This window comes from Numida meleagris, chromosome 1 (assembly GCF_002078875.1).
Source record: "Numida meleagris isolate 19003 breed g44 Domestic line chromosome 1, NumMel1.0, whole genome shotgun sequence".
Classification (NCBI taxonomy): domain Eukaryota; kingdom Metazoa; phylum Chordata; class Aves; order Galliformes; family Numididae; genus Numida; species Numida meleagris.
The window spans coordinates 73,602,933-73,623,189 of NC_034409.1; the positions used below are offsets into that span (position 1 = coordinate 73,602,933).

At 39.0% G+C, this 20,257-nt stretch overlaps 1 protein-coding gene across 4 annotated transcripts in view; it reads right to left on the reverse strand.

The window, feature by feature from the left end:
- TSPAN9 (tetraspanin 9) overlaps positions 1 to 20,257 on the reverse strand; it is a 185,836-nt gene that overhangs the window by 114,274 nt on the left and 51,305 nt on the right. The window contains exon 2 of one of the 4 annotated variants that reach the window (XM_021393877.1): positions 10,918 to 11,021. The exons of the other annotated variants lie outside the window; for them this stretch is intronic. Coding sequence (XP_021249552.1) covers positions 10,918 to 10,948 — 31 coding nt within the window. The 5' untranslated portion in view covers positions 10,949 to 11,021. The remainder of the gene's footprint in view (positions 1 to 10,917; positions 11,022 to 20,257) is intronic. 4 annotated transcript variants of the gene reach the window in all.

A 20,257-nucleotide genomic window follows, 5' to 3' on the forward strand; every position in this document is an offset into this window, starting at 1 on the left:
CCCAGGGCGTGGGTCCCCCATCCCATTTGTCACGGAACTGGGCCAAACGCCCGTAAACCGTTGATACTTTGATAAATTAGGTAGGTAACTTTGTCATAAAAGGAAATTACATTCATTAAACAGAACTTTCCCCAACTTGTTTTGGTTGAGACCAATGACTGCATTGTCTTTCAGGTGTTTTTCAGTATCCCAGAACAATCTCCATAAATTTGCCAATCATTGAAATGAGATTGACTAGCCTATTATTAGCAGGGTCTTCTTTATTGCACTTCTTGGAAAATTCTTGGAAAATGTTTTCCAGCTTCTGGTCAAACTGGATCCCCTCCAGATTCCCAAAACCACTGAAAACTAATTGGGACAAGTCTTGTGACGACACCAAGCTGGCAGGAAGTGTTGATCTGCCTGGGGGTAGAGAGGCCCTACAGAGAGATCTGGACAGGCTGGATCTCTGGGCTGAAGCCAGTGGGATGACGTTCAACAAGACCAAGTGCCGGGTCCTGCACTTTGGCCGCAAGAACCCCAGGCAATCTACAGGCTTGGGGCAGAGTGGCTGGATGGTTGTGTGGAGGAAATGGACGTGGGGGTATTGGTCGATCCTCGGCTGAGCATGAGCCAGCAGTGTGCCCAGGTGGCCAAGAAGGCCAATGGCATGCTGTCTTGTACGAGAAATAGTGTTGCCAGTAAGAGTAGGGAAGTCATTGTCCCTCTGTACTCAGCCCTGGTGAGGCCCCACCTCAAGTACTGTGTCCAGTTTTGGGCCCCTCACTGCAGGAGAGACATTGAGGCCTGGGAGCGTGTTCAGAGGAGGGCAACGAAGCTGGTGAGGGGTCTGGAGCACAGGCCTTGTAAGGAGCAGCTGAGGGAGCTGGGATTGTTCAGTCTGGAGAAGAGGAGGCTCAGGGGAGACCTCATCGCTCTCTATAACTACCTGAAGGGAGGTTGTAGTGAGCTCGGGGTCGGCCTCTTCTCTCTTGTAACTGGTGACAGGATGAGGGGGAATGGCCTCAAGTTGTGCCAGGGGAGATTTAGGCTGGACATTAGGAAACGCTACTTTTCTGAAAGAGTGATCATGCGCTGGAATAGGCTGCCCGGGGAGGCAGTTGAGTCACCATCCCTGAAGGTGTTCAAGAAATGTTTAGATGTTGTGTTGAGAGACATTGTTTAGTGGGGTTATTGGTGGTAGGTGGATGGTTGGACTGGATGATCTTGTAGGTCTTTTCCAACCTAGCTAATTCTATGATTCTATGATTCTATGACACAAGCTAGTTCTTTGATAGCCCTAGGATGAATCCCAACAGGCCCCATTGATTTACATGCAGGCAACTGAGGAGCAAGTCCCCCACACGCTCAGGATTGGCTGGGAGTTTGCTACCACAGTCACAATCCTCCAAATCAGTCCATCATCAGGAAAAGGTGAAGATGGCATTGAGAAGGCATTTTAAGAAGAAAGCTTTCAAAAAAGGAGGACCTGCATAGCATGTCTGTGGAGAACAAGGCTTATTATTATCTCATTGTTAACAGTGGAGTTTATTCCCAGGCTGCAGGGGTTAGCAGCTTAAAATAATCAATTGCAAATTCCATCTCCTGAGTTCCTCTGTCTTCTCACTTTTCCTGCAGCACTCCACACTTCTCAGGTGTTGTCATGAGTATGAGGGCTGCTCCAAAAGTATGCCTTCTATTTTATTATGTTGTCCCACCACATCAGAGGTGGATGTTGGTGGTATGGCAGTACAAGTTGAACCTTCCTACCAATATCCTGTTACATTTTGTTGGGGTGAGACAGACAGAAACAGAGGGGAAGTCCAACAAAATGGCGTCTGACATGGAAATGCATATGAAGCAAAGGTGTGTCACTGAATTCCTCCGTGCAGAAAAAAATTGTACCCACTGACATTTATTGACGTTTGCTGAACATTTATGGAGACCTAAGAGTAAATGTTATCACAGTGAGATGACAGGTGGTATGTTTCAGCAATGATGACAGTAACATGAAAGACAAACCTTGTTCCAGATGCCCATACACAGCTGTCACACCATGAAATGAAGAGCATCTCAATCAGCTCATCCACACAAATTGGTGGTGACCGCATTGAAAAAATAGTGATTTGTAGCTGACAATTTGCTCTATCAAACAGTGTTACTGCACTACTTGCACCTGTTGTAGTTTCCATGGAAATAAATAGGAGACATTACTTTCAGAGCAACTTACGTACCCATTCAGTAAGTCCTTTCAAGAAAATGCAGTGACCAAAAACTACTTCTATGAAAGAAAGTATCATGAATCTGATCAGAGTAGCTCCACAAGGTACTAGCACAATAGTGAAAACATGCACAGAGGAAAGAGAGGGCAAGGCTCAATCTCAACAATCCCAATTAGTTTAACTTCAAATACTCTGCAACTACAGCCTAAACGATTCCATTCTTGGAAGATTTACACTCTGGATATTCTTGTGCAGAAGGACATATCCCATTTCATGGCTAAGCAAAGGGATACCGATTGTTAAAGCCTGCACAGGAAGCTTCTGGAAGGAGCAGGAAACTGAATTTAGGTTTGTCACAATTAAAGAAGTGTCTTTTCCAACAACTGGAACCTGTCACTTAAAGCTTATTTTACCAAGCTGGTATTCTAGGAGACAAAGGAGATGATATTTTAAAGTCATTAAATTGATAGATATATAAGAAAAGCAGCTTTCTCCAGTGAGAGGCAGTTGTCCTGTAACAGAACCACAGGTAAAAATTCAGAATTCCATAAACTTGTGTTTAGGATCCTGAAATGAAGAATAACTTAAATAAATCAAACCCTGATGTTTTTGGTTTTTGGTTTTTGGTTTGTTTGTTTGTTTTCTGATGGGGAAGAACAGTGTCAAACAGTGAACTGATAATCAACAAAACACATTCTTAGCAGTCTTTAAGTTTTGTTGCTTCAATATTCTTGAGAAGACACCTTTTGCCAAAATCAGAAGAAACACTTGTTGAATATATTCCTAGCAAGGGCACAGAGCGGAATTAAAAAATTGTGAATCATATCATATATCAAGTATATACCACATACCTACTTCTAGGCTTTATAAAGCACGTGTTTTGGCTTTTATTTATGTCTACAACTAATAACAAATAGACAGGTTCTATCCTTTAGCATAAATAAAAATACAATGAAGCTATCTCATAATCAATAGTCTCTGAACTTCCACATGTAAAAGAGTGCAAAAAAGAGTGCTCCTCACATCCTAAAAGTTTGAAGCATTCCAATGTCATCACAAAAAGGTCAGTGCAGGCTGTTTTCAGAGCAAAGTTTGAACAGCACAAACTAATTAAACAATGACGAAAAGCAAAAGACTGAACAGGTGTTCCTTGGCTGCACGAAGCAGCACAAGCCTGTGAAGACAATGTAAGGTAACATCTCAGGGGAACAGCTGGGTGTGATCTCACTGAAAAGTGGCATCACCATGAATCCACATGAGGTAAATGAACGAAAGTCATGCAAGTTACCTTAAACCCATTATTCACCTAACTTTTACAGAACTAGACTAAGAGAAAAGTAGAATTCAAGAATTCACATAGTATGGCCTTCTCTCCAAAAGGAGTATCAAAAGATAAGAGTCAGTTGCTCAGCAAGAATCCGTATGCCAGTTTCAGCCCTGCTGGATGCTCCATGCTACACTCACAGCTGGGAAACAGAAAAGATGCTATGTAACCACTACCCAGGAAACCAGCAGAAGAAATACATTACTCTCACACCTCTGTGAGAAATATTTTATGTCTTCTGGACCTCACAAAAATTTCAGAAAAATCTAATTACTGTCCAGGACTGTATTCTCCACACAAACAATGTGGACACAAACAAAGCTTGTACAATACATGTTCCTAAAAGCCTTCAAGGCTGAAGATTCTGTACCTTCTTTATCCAATCGGTTCCATGGCTGTCCTTTCCTCAGTGTTAAGAACACCCATCATAACCTCCTTTGCTTCTTACTTCTTGTCAGTGCTTAACTTCTGCAACCTTAGTAATGCTCTTTAAGTTTCCTCATTAGTATGTAAAATTATTATGGTTAATTCCCATTATTGGTTTTATTCTATTTGCTAATAATACCATGTTATGTGAAAATAATGTTGCATTTGTACACAGTCTGTAGCCTCTCTCTTCCTTACAATCAGTCCTGAATCACAATCATTTTCTCTGCACCAAGACAAAACATTCACAGCTACTTATGTTGCCTGGGCTTTTTCTGCCCCACAATCTGTGCTGACACTGCCAACAGGGAGTAAGCAGCGAGAATGCTTTTCTGTACCAAAAGCCTCTATCCACTAAAGCCTGAACAGGAACTCATTTATTACAGCCCCCCAAAAAACTACCAGTTGGCAGCAGCTTTCAGACCAATGATATGGATACGCAGAGACCATTATAGATCACTACACACATGTAATCCGCCCTTCTAGACTTTCTTCCTTTAATACAGTGGAAGGATGGATTTAAGGGAAAGGCCTAAAGGGGAATGGCTAGCAAAAAAAAGCAAGTTGCAATGCTCTACAACTGGAAAGGTTTAAAAGTAATTCAGAGCACTATCTTCTAGTTTATACATGTAGATTCTCATCTTGGGCAGGAGGAACTCAGAAAGGCTCTTTCATCCATTACGATTTATGACTACACTTAGTCAACATTATTTCCACATCTATTTTAATGTTGCAGTTTGTTACTTCATTATATAGCCACTAAGATCACACAGGAAACTTCTGGAGTAAGCTTTAAACAAAATGAATACACCACATTATATATTAAAATTGAAAGTTTCCTTGTACCTTAGGACTTCATCTCAGTGCTCATCAGCCTTCTTACAACAGTAAGGCTTTTATTAGAGAAACAGACAAGCATTCCGTGATGGAAAGACCACCCATCAGGTATTCATTCCCTCTCACAGGTGCTCTTGTACAGAGGTTCCTGAGGTTTATTTCATGATGACATGTTGTGGGTTTTTTTTCATTTTTTTCAGAAGACAGATTGAAGTTACATATATATATATATATATATATATACTTTTACTTACAGCTTCTCACAAAATGCAGTAACAAAAAAATCCCACATCATTTTTAACATACAGCAATGAAAATTAAGTTACATATTCAGAAGTTGGTGAAAACCTCTACTTTGATTCCAAGGATAGGATCCCATGGCTACTGTAACTGAGATTGATCAAAGCTGCTTGTATTTTATGGTCTTCATTTCCAAAAGATTTTTATAAATATACAAAGATCTAATTAATTAATACATATACATAAACACATACATTCTATTATATATATATGTATTAAAAGGATTATATTTATAACTGAATTAGTAGGTAAGCAATACAGCTCAGAGTAAAAGGACATTAATTTTTTTAAATTTTTTTTGCTTGGAAAAGTCTCCTAGCTTTTTTCTTGTAATTACAATGAAGTGGACACCTATTTGAGCACTGAAAGGGAGAAACCAGGAGAAAAACAGTAATAAACCTTCAGCATAGTGAACTTGGAAGAATAATCTTGGCATGTTCAGAATGAGCAACATCAGTTTCATTTCCTCTGATAGAAGTTCAGAGAGTTTATCATTACTAAAGCATTTGAAACAGGAGAGAGGGAAGGGAATCACAGCAGGATTGAGAAGGAATGTGTATTGCCTCTGATGAATGGCACAGTGCCCAGGCAGCTGCTCTATGAATGCCAAAAGTGGGACCTCCATTGCTTCAGCTGGATCCATCTTGAAGTTTTGAATTACAGATGGATACCTCATTTTATGGGATTCTGCTGCAACATGGCAGCGCAGACACTGCTTGCTCCATGTGTTTTTTTCATTCTGAAACTGAAACCCTGCTGGGAAACTAGCCTCTCCAACAGTCTTGCACAGCAGCTAAAAATACATTTCAGCATTTTTACACCAGATCTTGCAAGAATTAGCAGCATCCCATATCTTTGTTTATCTTGCAGAGAAAAGCAACATCAATATTATAATTGACTTTATATGATTAAAAAATGAGAAATTAAAAAGCTAATGTGTACAAAGCAACTGAAGGAAAATGAATTCTCTAAAGTAGGGTGAACAACTTGGAGGGTGATTGCTTCACTTTAAATACAAGCTATGTCATTTCCAAAGAATAAAAAAGTAAGTAAAAGAATGCTTTAAAAAAGTCAGAAATACTTGGAAGTATATGACATATTTCTCATATAAAATTCAATTACTAAAAATTCCAAATTATGACAATTTCTAAGATCTAAAAAATGCCAAGATACTAAAATGTTTTAAATTAGATAAACACATAAAGTATTCTAGTTTTGCTGTTAAACAAAACGTAGAATTGAAGTGAGGGATATCACCTTTGACAGCAGCAGTGTTTTCAAGAGGCTACTACTTTCATTCCAGTCTAAGCAACTAGTTCAGCTCCATCATCACTTCATATGAAGCTACATCAAAAATAAATAAATAAATTGTTTTCATTTCTACAAAAAACATTACACAGGTTCCTGTTCATACTTTTAACACAACAGAACAAATGAAGTTCAACATACTATAGATACTTGGGTCTTTATTTAAAATAGTTATTTTAAATGCAAAGCATGTTTGTAAAAACATTTGTCTTTAAGACTCAGCACAATTAATGTAGCTTTATGTAACAAAGTAACAGATTTCTATAGTTTTAGAAATCTGATTTTTAGCCACATTCAACTTAAAACTGTACTACAAAAAAAGGGGGGGATGGATTTTGCTTAACATGTTTTGAACCTCTATATTATATCAGAATGATGAAAGTTTGTTTTTCCATTTTCTGAAATGAATGATCCTGCTGTGGACCTGTGGGTCTTCCATCCCTGAATATCTTATACAATTCAGAAAGTGATACACTGATACAAAACAAACAAAAAAGAGATCTTTAAATAATAATTTATTTCTAAATTTAAGTACTTAGATAGATGTGATTCTACTATTCTCCAGTTAGCAAAAAGGTCTTTTAAAGTTTAGCCAGGTGAGTCTAATGTGGCAAAAATATGGTTTTAAGCTTTTAAGCTTTCTTTAAGCAGTACAGACAAGAGAAAAAGCTATGAAGAAGCTCAACGCTTTATCCCTCTTTATAGGTCACTATTGCAATAGTCAAGCTTCTTATAGTTCTTTCACTTGTTTTAACAAAGTTGGAATTAAATCTATCTTAGAAGAATACAGCACAGTTTCACAAAAGACTAAGTTCCTACAACTTACTTAAATCTATTGAAGACAAATAAACTAATATCTTCACTGCAGCTATTGGTTACTAGATTTCTTGTAAGGTTGGTATTACAGAATGCCAGTATATCTCTATCATTGCTGGTAAACCGAACCTAACCAGTACTCAAGAGTGAGGATGACAGAATTGACCTTTTCTGTGCCAATAGTCTGTTAGTACTTTCCTGAACTGTTCCTTCTCTACAGGTCTCACAAACAACATGCCTAAGTGAAAACAGTTTGGATTCCTTCAGCACAAACGTGTCATCACAGAGGTCCTATAGATGTCATGAAGGAAGCTGATTTACAGAAGCAACACAGAAAAGCAGTCTTGGGTTCTAAGTTCAAGGTGTGGGTGAGTACTCACACCAGCGCTAACCATCAGGCATATCATGTTGTCTACGACAACGTACTAAGGCTTCCCTTCCGTCCGCACCTCTGCGTGCGGGGGCATACGGGACACATACACGGTATGTAGCACTGAAATGCCAATTTAATGCTGTGCAACAAGGCTACTTATACCCGTACACGCGACCGCCCTGGATACCCGTGACCCTAGAACCCTCCCCTGGTGCATGCTGGCACCGCCCATTTTATCCCACACCTTCCCCCTCTTTAACAGCCCCTTTAATATGCTCCCCCTTTTTCGGATCCCGGTTTCCCCAGCTATCCCCGCAAGGCCTAAGCGCGTCATATATATACTAGGCAGGGGAGGTCCTGTTGCGTCACATATCACACATGGTAGTACATATACATACAAGGCTTAATGCTTCAGTATTTCTGTGTGCCACTGCATTAGGATTTTTTTAATGACTTTTTCCCCCTCAAAGAAAGAATACGTTGACATTGAGTACAACTAATGACAGTAGGTTTCACAGTCTGTCAGTTCATATCAGACTACTGCCCATAGTTTTAGACTTGTCAATATGAAAAGTCAGCAGCAACAGAGATCTCACCAAATATCAACAGCTGCAAAAACTTCTTCTATAATGTGAGGGCATGTTAATAAAAAGAGAAAAAAGAAGACAATCTTTCCCCATACATGGTCACTTTCAGTTCCAGTGTTATGAGCTATCATTTGGCAGCATTTCAACTAATTTGCTGACTGACTCATGCAGCAATACTTAAAGGAACTGTAGTAACTAGGGAAATAGCTACTTAGAAACTTGCAACATATGAGGTTCCATCTAACAGGAAGTGAATACAGGGCTCAGTTTTGGGCCCCTCACTACAAGAAGAACAGCAAGGCTCTGGAGCATGTCCAGAGAAGGGCAACGGAGCTGTGAAGGGTCTGGAGTGCAAGTTTTATAAGGAGTGATTGAGGGAACTGGGATTGCTTAGTCTGGCAAAGACAAGGCTCAGGGGAGCCCTTATCACTCTCTATAACTACCTGAAAGAAAGTTGTGGCGAGGTCAGCCTGTTCTCCCTGGTAACAGTAATAGGATGAGAGAATGGCTTCAAGTTGTGCGAAGGGAGGTTCAGATTGGATATTAGGAATAATTTCTTCTCATGAAGAGTGGCAATGCATTGGAACAAGCTGCCCAGGGAGGTCGTGGAGTCAGTGTCCCTGGAGGTGAGGAGAGGGTAGATGTAGTATTTAGGGACATGATTTAGTGGACACTGTTGGTGGTAGGTGACAGCTGGACTACACCATCTTAGACATCTTTTCCAACCTTAATGATTCTATCACTTTTTTCTTTTACTATACAGATGACAGAGCACTAGCACAGGTTGCCTAGGGAGGCTGTGGAGTCTCCTCCTTGGAGATCTTCAAAACCCACCTGGACGTGGGCCTGGGCAACTTGTTCTAGGTGTCCCTACTTGAGCAGGGTTGGACTAGATGGACTCAAAGGCCTCAGCCAACCTTAACCATGCTGTGATTCTGTGAACTACGGGAACAATTTCAACAGGGGCCAGATTTTACCTTAGCCGTTTTATCTTTGCAGTTGATAGGATTCTTGTAAAACCTAACAGGCTACACAATAGGAGAAAGCAAATGATAGTCAAAGTAGCACAGGACAGAACTAAGAAATGTTTTGGTATCATCTATTTACAGAAATAAGCCAGGGTAGTAAGCTTAGCTGTTTGTTTCAGAACTCTTTTGAGATCACTTAAAAAGAAAAGAAAAATCACAAAAAGACACTGGAGATTCAAGATTAATATCTGTGATGAATGTGAACTATTTGGCATTTCTGCTATGTCCTATCAAGTTTTTGAAACTGAGTAACAAATAATTTCCAGTGATTTTTTTTGAAAGAAACTAAACAGTAAGAAAAACAAGCAGGAACTCTTCAGATAGACATAGAAACCCCACATCCCAATCATAATTAGAACTGGATTAATACAGTCCAAATTACAAATCCTAACTTCTGAAATTTGTTCGCTAGAATTCAGGAATTCATATTTAAGCTCAAATTTTGAAACTGACAATTTCCCACAATTTTGTTAAAACTATATTTTAATAAAAAAGATGGGCATATATTCAAGTCTATACTTAAAAAGTTTGAAAATGTTGGACTAAACATAGCTGTAATGACAGTGTTCCTTATCTATTTTGAATCAAAAGAAGTGATGAAGAGTAATTTCAGGAATGAGAAAAAAAAGTAAAAATAAGACTGAATAAATGTGTCAATTTGCCTTGAAGTTGAAGAAAATTTTGAATTCAATCAAGATTACAACTAGCTTATACACTCACTAACAGTTGGAGGTTTGTTGCTTTTTTTTCCTACTTAAGCTGGACTTTTTTTTCAAAATACACTAGAATGTAACAATTTTTGACACCAACTTTTACAGATGAAAACTTTAGGAATAAAAAGAAAATCTTTGTGAGATCAAGCACTAAACCTTAATGGAACTAATGACTCATAAATTAAACAACCAAAAGAACTAGTGCTGCAATAATGCTGTTTTATGAATAAAAACTAGAAATAAAGTACTTACTGAACACATGCAAAAATACTTTCAAAATGAGGTAGGAATTACATACTTCAACAGATGTTCCTTTACCCAAATGACACTGATCTATCATCATTCCCCAGGCTGGTTATTTTTAAGAGGTATACTAACATACAAAATAATGAAGGCACAAAAGTTGCTGAGGGTGACAGGAAATCCAGCAGAGAAAGGAATTTTAGACAGCCAGTTACAGATACTTTCCTGTGAGAAAAGAATGGTAAGAATGTAGCTTGAACATTAACAAATCCACTAGCCTATCAGTCTGCCTGGTGTAGCCAGCAGGTTTGGAGGGTTATGCAGTGGGGCTGGAAATTCAAACTTCAGCTTGTAATCAGAAAAATCCTACTTCTCCTACTTTAGACATTTGAGCCAGCAGCTAGAAACATGTAATATAATACAGACCTCTCATAAAAAGGTACCCAGCTAGAGGGATTTTATACTTATGTGAAGTCTATAACTATTTAGTGAGAGGAGAAAAAAAAAGCCAGTGACAATGAAGCTCTTTATTATTCTGCAGGGACGTATTTGTAAGTGAATGACATGGACAAAATCTGCCTTTGCTTGCTTTTCTTTCCTTGGAAATGGTGCTGCAGATTGAGCGTGCAATTCTACTGATATCAATAAAATTAATTAACTTGTAGATAGAGGTTACAAATAGTAAAGGTTAAAATTTAAAGGCTAACAATAATGGTTAGGCTAATGTAAGCTTCAGGAAACTAACAATGAACAGGTCTTACCTTTGAGGGTCATGCTGACTTTGGTGGTCATACATCACCCAAAGAAGAATGGAACCAGACAGAGAGGGGTTAACTGACAGAAGTGTTTATCTTTGCAGAACCAACTGTGAAAAACAGCAAATTTGGTCAGAAAAAAGGGTCATCTGATGGTCAAGAGGAGGAAGACAAAGAATGATGAAGAATGGGGGTCTTGGGGCCACTGATGACCACCAGAGGGCTGTTCTGTACACACTCAAGTGAAATTAACATATATTCATTGAGTTCCCAGAAAAGCAACGAATATGTTAAGTTGTGCTGCATATGTATATTCTGAATGTATAAATGATGTATCCAACTTAGGGCTGGCGCACTTGGCTTGGTCCAGGTTATCCAGCACCACTGTCATGAATAAAGAATGCCCACTTTCTAACACCACGTGGGAGTTAAGACTTATTTCCCAACTTTGGATGACACTACCATTAGTATTTTGACAGAGCAGAAGTTAAAAACACAAACATGGACAATAAGTAAGAACACAGAATTTTAAAAGATTCAAAACACTTATTCAAACTGTTTATGAAGCAATTGTTTAGAATGCTTAGGCAACAGTCTAAACGTTGAACTTATAACTAGTTACTAATGTCACGTATGAAGGCACATGTAGAGAAGTTCTACAAATGAATTATTTCATATCCTGCAAATAACTAAGAATTCAATTGCTCAGATTAAGAATGACAAGTACATTAAAGTCTAGAATTAATTACTTCCCTGGTGCATAGTAAAGACAGGTTATTTTATTCTCTTAAGATACCTATAGGGAACATCACAATTCATGGCTGATTTTCCAGAGTACCACTGGTTCTTTAAAGAATGCTGCCAGACACAGCACATTATACATAAGCTGCTAGGAACTTCTGTCAATGAGTTGTACATGTTTAAGCCAAAAAATGTTTTTTTATTTATAAATAATGAAGCTGAAGGAACACATTTGTAGATTATTAGGCAGTATTTATTTGGCAGGAGAAAGTAGACAGGATTTGATGAAACTTGTAAAAAGATAAGCACATACAAAAACTCTTGTTCACAGAAGAAACCACGTAAGCGTTCCACATCCCCAGAAAAAGCTGGCAATCTGTTTCAAACACCTGTTTTCAGACCGGTGCTTGCAGAGTTTAAAACCATTGTTTAAAGTACATTTAAACAATCACAACCTCTAGGTCAAGAAACACAAGGTAAAAATGCAATTTCAGCATTGCTTAATGAGAATATTAATCATACCAGATGCAGCTTTCAACTACTAATATTCAACACTAAGTGGAGAGAGGCTAAGCATTCGTCCTGAATGGAATTTATCAAAATCACGAGGCCAACAAGTCACAAGCAGCTTAGGAAAGCAGATCTCTGCTGACTAGTAGAAGCAAGAAACAGAAAGATCCATCCAAGACTGTCACAAAACCATTACATTCCCCTTAGCTCAGAATGTGCTGATTCATGTACTGAGAGACACCATCTGCAATCCTCAAAGCTTCTTAAAATCTCATAAAGATTTCAACCAAGAATGTCTTCGACAAAATCAAAGATGAGCAGCGAGGGTATTCATTTCTGCCATCATATCAGCAAACATTCTGCAGTACAGGGCAGCCTTTCTGAAGTACTAAAACACACAGTGGACACGTGCAGTCCTCATCATTGGGGAATTCCAAGAGCTCTGAAGTGGAGGAACACTCTCAGGTTTTGTGCAATGGAGCCATACATTCACTGCTTTCTGCCTAGGTCACACAGCAAGACCCTACTTTCACTCTGAGCTACCAAAGAAACTGAGAACTTAATGAAACTGTATTTGCGACCACCACTTCATCTTCTTCAGCATACCACAGTCAGGATTACTACTAGATAGGATGAGAAATCAATGTGTACCAGCTCTGCTAGCAAACAACTCACACTTAGGGGACCTTCCTTAAAGATAATACATCTATGGACTTCACAACCAATGACCAGTAGCTGTTACCAGTACAGTAACTAAACCTATAGAAAGGATGATATCACACTGTGTTCACTTTATTAATATCTCCTCAGAAAAATGGGCAATAGAGATCAGTTGTGCTTCTTGCAGAGCATCTCTGTAGTAGCTCCAAAGGTTCAAATCTCTCTACAAACAATCTTCAACTTTTAATCTATGCCTTCACAAATATATGGGTAGACGATGCATGTTGGTCTCCTTGTGTCTTCAACACAAAAGGCAGAAGTACCTTAGCTACTTTTTCAAAGTAGAAGAGGGAAGATTTAGATTGGATATAAGGAAAAAGTTTTTTACAGTAAGAGTAATAAAGCTGGGAACAGACTGCCCAGAGATGTGGTGGATGCCCCGTTCCTTGGAGACATTCAGGGTCAGGCTGGACCAGGCTCTGAGCAACACAATCTAGCTATAGATGTCCCTGTTCATTGCACCAGAAGACGTTTTAAGGTCCCCTACAACTCAAATGATTCTGTGATAGATAAAATCATGGCAGCCTCAAAGAGAAGAGCAGTGGCAAGATACAAAGTAGAAAATTATTTTAGTGACGCTGAGGAGTTTTTGAGTAACTGCTGTATTCTGCTCAAAGCAGACAAGCAGCAATCATTCAGAGATTAAGTCCTCATTGCAGATAAAACTGAACAGTCATTTGCAGGGAAATTTCTTTTCTGTTTATTCTAAACCAGATCTCTTCTGTCAAAAAATGCTTTACCATATCAAACATTCATAACCCATCCCTCCTTCAATCTGTTCACCATACCGTGTTAACTAGAGACAGACAAATAAGACATTCACAAGATGACAAGATCTGCACAACTGATTAAGTAACGCAGATTTCAATGCTCTTCACTGCAGTACTACTCCGCCTGTGCTGGGATTCTGTACAGATCATACTGCTGCTCTTTCTTATTAGTTTATAATAGCACAGCTGGTTTTGTGTTCATTGCCTTTAATTTTTCAAGGCATAAAAATATGCTTTGTCAGAAAACACTTCATGGCAACATCCAATACCACTAACAATATGCCAGTAGGAATATGTCAATCAATATCAGGAAGATATATCACCAGCAAAAAGATTTCTAGGGAAAATGTGGGCCCACTTCTGAAAAGGGCAGGGGACCTGATAATGAAGGACACATTTAAAAAAAAAAGGTATTCAAGACTACCTTCTACTTAGTCTTTACTAGTAAGACTCACATCATGGAATCTCAGGTCCCTGTGACAAGAGAGAAAGTACAGAGAAAGGAGGACTTAGCCTTGGTGGAGAAGGATCAGATCGGGGAAAATTTAAACTGGACATATAGAAATCCATACGCCATTTCAGCATGTATCCATAAATCCTGAAGGAGATGACAAATGTAATTTCAAGACCATTCCCAATTATCTTTGACAGGTCATGATTATCTAGGGAGTTTCCTGAGGACTAGAAGAAAGCAAATGTTATCTCCACCTTCAAAAAATGGCAACTGTAAGCTATGAATTCAAGTGCCAAGCTAACAAAATATGTATACGCATGCAGCACAAGTTGATCTTCAGCCAGTGTTGCATAGACAGCAGGCCTTGTTGATTTATGAACTAAAAACAAGGTAAGAGATATTAGGCAAGGCTTTCCCTCCTGGATAGAAGAGAGCCAAGACAACAGAAGAGGAAAAAACTGTAATTACCTAACAGTGGCCAAAATCCTTCTGATTAGGTGCCCCTTTTTCCTAACAGTGATCAAATATTGGAACAGGTTGCCACAGAGTTGTGGAGTGTTTGTCCATGGATATATTCAAAAGCTGTCTGGACATGGTCCAGTGCAGCCTGCTCTATCTAACCCTGCTTTAAGCAAGTGGACTGGACTAGAGGATCTCCTTCCAACCTCAGAGATTCTGTGATGAAGCCCACAGCAGATAAACACCAATGTCAAGCAATATACACTGGCAAATCTTCAGCTTTGCAACTCCTGTCCTCAGGATAGCATCCTAAAACCATGCATTATACAAAGAACTAACACTGCAGAAGGACCTGCATTATCTATTTTCAGCAAAGGATTTTGTGAAGTAACCACATTAGAAGAGAGAAAAATATCCAGAACTGTCCAAGAGTTGTGCAAATGCCCTTGCCACTTTCCGACAGAGAAGAACAGAGAGTCCAGTGAGCAGTACAGTACAAACTGTCTTAGACTGGACAAAGTAAGGTCATGTTTGCACAACAGAATTAACAATATGCATCCACTGTTCAAATGAGTCAACAAACAATGGCATGTAACACTGAACGCATCTCCAGTGCTCAGGCATGTGAAAACTGCAGAAGCTCTGTATCAGGGATAACATGTTTTTCAAGACTTTTTATTCATCCATGGCCACATCATTTCTTTTGGTACATAGATACATATATGTACATATACATCAACATGCCTCCTGTCCATCATGACTAAAAAGACTATTCTGTCTCTCAGTGGTTTATAAATTAAATGTGCAGGTGTCGTCCTAGGGTTTGCAATTTACATTGCAAATCTCTCTCCGCACAAGCATTATACACTAACTAAAAAAGTAAGACCTGTGTCGAGATCCAAAGGGAAGTAGATGTGTGAATCACAAATGTGACAAAAATGTTAAAATCAACTTTTATCTTAGACAATTTTATGGGACGTGCATAACAAACATCCATCAAAACAAAACGTCGTGTGGAAGTGAGGCCAGCAGCTTATTAAGGTGCTAGATACTGGGCAGAACTCATCTGACATAGCTTCAGCTTTCTTAAAGTTAGGCGTTCAGTCTATACTAGCCACCTGTGCTAACAAAGAGAGATGGTGAAAGGCATCTGAGTTCATGCTCTAGGATGAGAAAGGGGAAGACATGCAGAGAGGCTGAAATGGTAATGAGGCAGACAGGAAACTAAGTGCAGAACCGTATAAAAGAATCATATCAAGACAAGTAAGTAGGGCAGAAAAGACATCAGGTAGAAATAACCTCACAAAAGCAGCTGATTCGACACACACATTTACACAGATCTACAAATCATCTACTGTGAAGGAGACGAGTGAAAATTTTTAAATGGGCAGTGGTTTCATTTCCGCAAACGATTTTTTTGAATAAGGCATTACATACCTGATAAATCTATATGAGTTACATGGCAACAAAGACTGCTAAAAGGAATAAATATACTGTCATCTACTGTTAAATTGAATACTGGTAAGACTAAATACAGTGCAAAGGTTTTCAAGAAGCAGCTCATACCAACAAAGTTAAAAACTTTCTGACAGCAAGTCTGCATTTCTCACTATTCAACATTTCTGAATCTTAAGTGTGCCTCTTAACAAGGAATACAGCTTTTCAGCATTGAAAGATATATTTTAGACACAGATCACCTAACAATAATACATATGCAAGGCACACAACTGACATTCCCCTTGAAACTGAAGGGTCTGTGATGTTAATAGGAAACTGAGACAATGATGAAAATCCAACAGCTGCAGCAGACTAGAGGATGGAAAAAAAAAAGAAAAAAGAAAAGGGAAAAGGGACAGAAAGGGGGGATACTAGAGGACTGGAGCAAAGCCAACAGCTGCATCAGCGCAACACAAGAGAAATCTTTGGAGATGCCACACCATTCTTATCCGTACTATATGTTTCCAGTTATAGGAAAGAAAGTAGGAGTGCATAAATTGCCAAGAATTGTTTTCATCAACTCTGTCAGGTCATCATTCATCACACCATGAATCTTTGTATAAATACTTAAGCACACTACAGAAAACTACTTTACATAAAAAAAAAAAAACAAATGGAAAATGACTAGAAATACAACCGAGCATCAACCACTAATCACATCCTATACAAAGATGTTTTGCAGAAATCTAATACTTGAGAATTCTTGAATAAGAGTCTTACAAAAAGAGAAATGAAGAAAAAAAATTAATTCCTTCAATTTTGTAAAGGAATAATTGGTACCCAAAGGCTAGAGTCTATTTATTGACCTTTCTACAGATGGTGACTAGTTATTTGATAAAAAGCTCTTCTCCACACTCATGAAGAAGCACAGAGACAATGTCAGGTAGTTAGAACTTTTTCGGTTACTTCCAGTGATACAAGTTGTAAGGATATTGTCAAGCTTGCTAATGCTTCTTCATGGGTGGCCCTGCAGCTTGTTAAGAAAACAGGAAGTAGATAAGGATGATATGCTGAACTCTTTGTATTGGGCAGATAAGGGAGTTCCCTCAAGTCTTTGTATGGAGCAGATAAGGAAAAGTTCTGCTTTGCATCAGCTCGTTGTGAAAGCAAGTATTGTGCAATCAAGGCAAAGAGGCGGAACCTTATGTTAATGGTTTTGGGGAAAGTACTGAATATGTATGGACTGTACGGGAAAATCTCTCACAAGTAACATATATAAACTGAAGATCTTTTGCGCAAGGGATGTGCAATTTGGTCTGGAAGGATCCCCTCAGGCATCTGGTACCAAGAATAAAGAATGTCTGCTTTCTAACACCCCTGAGTCTTAGAGAGTTTTCTGATCAACCGATTTACAGCAATACCAGGGCCATGAAAGGAAATTAATCAAACCCCCAAAGGCTTTTATCTGCACGCACATACATGCATGCATGAGCAGAGGTGCAAAAGCAGGCAAGTAGGACCCCAACAGTTTTCAGAAAACAGTCACTCCAGGATGCCTCAACCAGCACTACTGCCCAAGTGTGACATTCATCAGATGAGGCGACTGGAAAGGCTCTCAGGGTCACCTTACCATCTATGGCAGGGGGCTACTGCCTAGGAGTATGGGACACATTATGGAATGCAGAGGAAGACCATACAAAAAGCATCAGAAAGAAGTCCAAATACATGCACTGCCCAGCATGCACTGAGTATCAGGAGTTCACAAAGTTCCTCTAGTTCTGAGAGGGACATCACAAAATCATAGGCAAATGGAAAGTTTCTCTTTTGCTTTGCCCTATCAAAACAAAAGTCACAAAACAGCTCTTACCTTGATAAGGAGACAACTCAAACACATCACTTGCAAATACCAAGTTGTTTTTAGCGTGCCAGTTCGACCATGTATTTAAGTACAAACTGAGGAAGCTACCATCAAAGTGAGGGGCGGGAAACTAGGAACAGTTGGAAGACAGAAGTGTCAACTGCATGGCTACTACCATAAAATTAAGTGTGCAAACACAAGTGTGCTAGTGCCAAGGAATGACCACAGTTCCTTAGATGCACCAGTACATACATGGAGCATGATTACCAGCTGGCAAATTCACAATTGTACTGTAAGTTTTGGAATTGCAGATATTTTGTTAAATTACAGTTTATTCTAGCAAGAGTTTCTATAGAACCATGAAAAATAAGCCTGAAAAATGTTTAATGGCAAATGCAAAATGGCTTTACAATAAAATGAGTGGCAGGGAGGATCAGAGCTTTAATGCATCCTTTCCCCTCTTATTTCCCATCTCCAGTTCCCTTACTTCATACTACCACTAGTCTTCCTCACATCACATTGCCAGCGCATCTGAGTTTCTCGAGTATAGGAATGAATAACCTAAGTAAATGAGATATACAAAAGAAACAAACACCTTTAAAAGCATCCTTCACGTGGTTTTCCCCCATATCTTACTGATGCATTATGTTTATTATATGAGCTTTACACTGCACAAAAGAGCAAAGAAAGCAAGCTTACAGAATACGATTCCTAAACATATTACTGGTAATTATTTAGTGATTTTACAGTTAATGTCTACTGAATTAATTCTTCCCCTGCACGCTTGTAGGCAAAGAAAAAAATGCGGCTACTGGAGTATCAGCGTAAACACACCACCCCAGCAGTCACATTTGTTCATTGTTCCAAAAGGACCGTTATTTGAGTAATGTGTTTGTTAGTTGTTCTCTTTTTAATCATCACTTCTTTGTAATTATATTTTCAGACTATGCTTTCTCATCTTACATTTTTACGCTACATGAAGAGACACAACATCCCTTTGTGTTGCTCTACATCTTGGATACTTGCATGCTCCTGATCAAACAGTAAGTTGTAGGGAAAGAGAGCTGATCGTAACTCACTAGAATGAGTCCAACGCAACATGAAGATGCACGGTACAATTTTTCTACCACCAACTCCCCCCCACCCTCAGTCTACAGATCTCAAATGCTTTAAATGAGACACTTGCTCATAAAACACAGTTTTATTCAATGCTTCTTTGTTTTGCTTTATTTTGTGGGGCAGTTTTTGTTTTCTTTAATGCAAACTGTACACTAACGTGTTACTAGATAACAGGAAACAAAAACAAGATGCACTGTGGGAATGGTATGTCTCTGCTGGATATTAAAGGCGAATTCACTTGAATGGACAGACACACAGAGATTATTACCAATTTAAGCAGTGCGGAGGCAGCAGCTGCTGCATTTGACAGTAATTAGACTGGGCTGAGGACCTCAGGAAGGGAAATGACAGAGCAGATTAAAAACACAAGGCAAACTGAGACAGCCCTTTATGAATCTGCAGCAGCTTATTATAAGTTTTAGAACTGGGGAAAATAAAGAAGAGTAATTCTTACAAGAATTCTCACAAGTCAGCATCTTATTGGTAGTTACAAAAGCTCTTAAATGTGATGATGTCACTGATGCCTTATATAGCCAAGGCCAGGCTCCTGACAAAACCTTTCAAAACTGCTGACTGTTCTGTCAGTTCCTTCTCTCCAAGCTCCTGGAGTGTTCTGATGTTAGAGGTGCTTTCAAGACACCCAAGTGAAAGTCAGTTGAACACCATTTGAAAGGTGATCAGAAACATACTCTAGCACATGGGTATGAATCAGAATCAAAAAATGAATCCCACTTCTGTTCGGCAGCAGGATAGAAATGCACAGCTGTTACTACATCTCATTTCAGAGAGGCATCAGAAACTTGACCCTCATAACCACTACAGGCACATTCTGAAATCCTCACTGGCAATCAGACAGGTCCTAGGTGGTCAGGACCACTGTGCACAGAATGTATCTGATGGCATACTGACTTCTGGCATTTCTGGGAACTGGATCAACTAAGAAGACTACTGCAACACTTCATCTCAGCCCCTCTGTCTTCCTACCTCAAATGGAGATGGAATATTACTGTGTAGTAAGACAGAGATGAAGCCAACTGATAAAACCCATCCCAGTGTACGCTGCTTCACTGATTCTAATGACATGGAATTGTAGAACATGTGATAACACTCCACTGCAGACAAAAAAATGTAGTGCACTATGTTCAGTAAAAAGAAATATCCCTCAACAATAATTCCATATCTTTCAAATGTTTGGTTAGCACTTAATATGTTACCAAAGTTCTTGGCAGAAGCTTCAAGAAGCCTAAGTCTTGCACATATTTTATTATTAAAACCAAG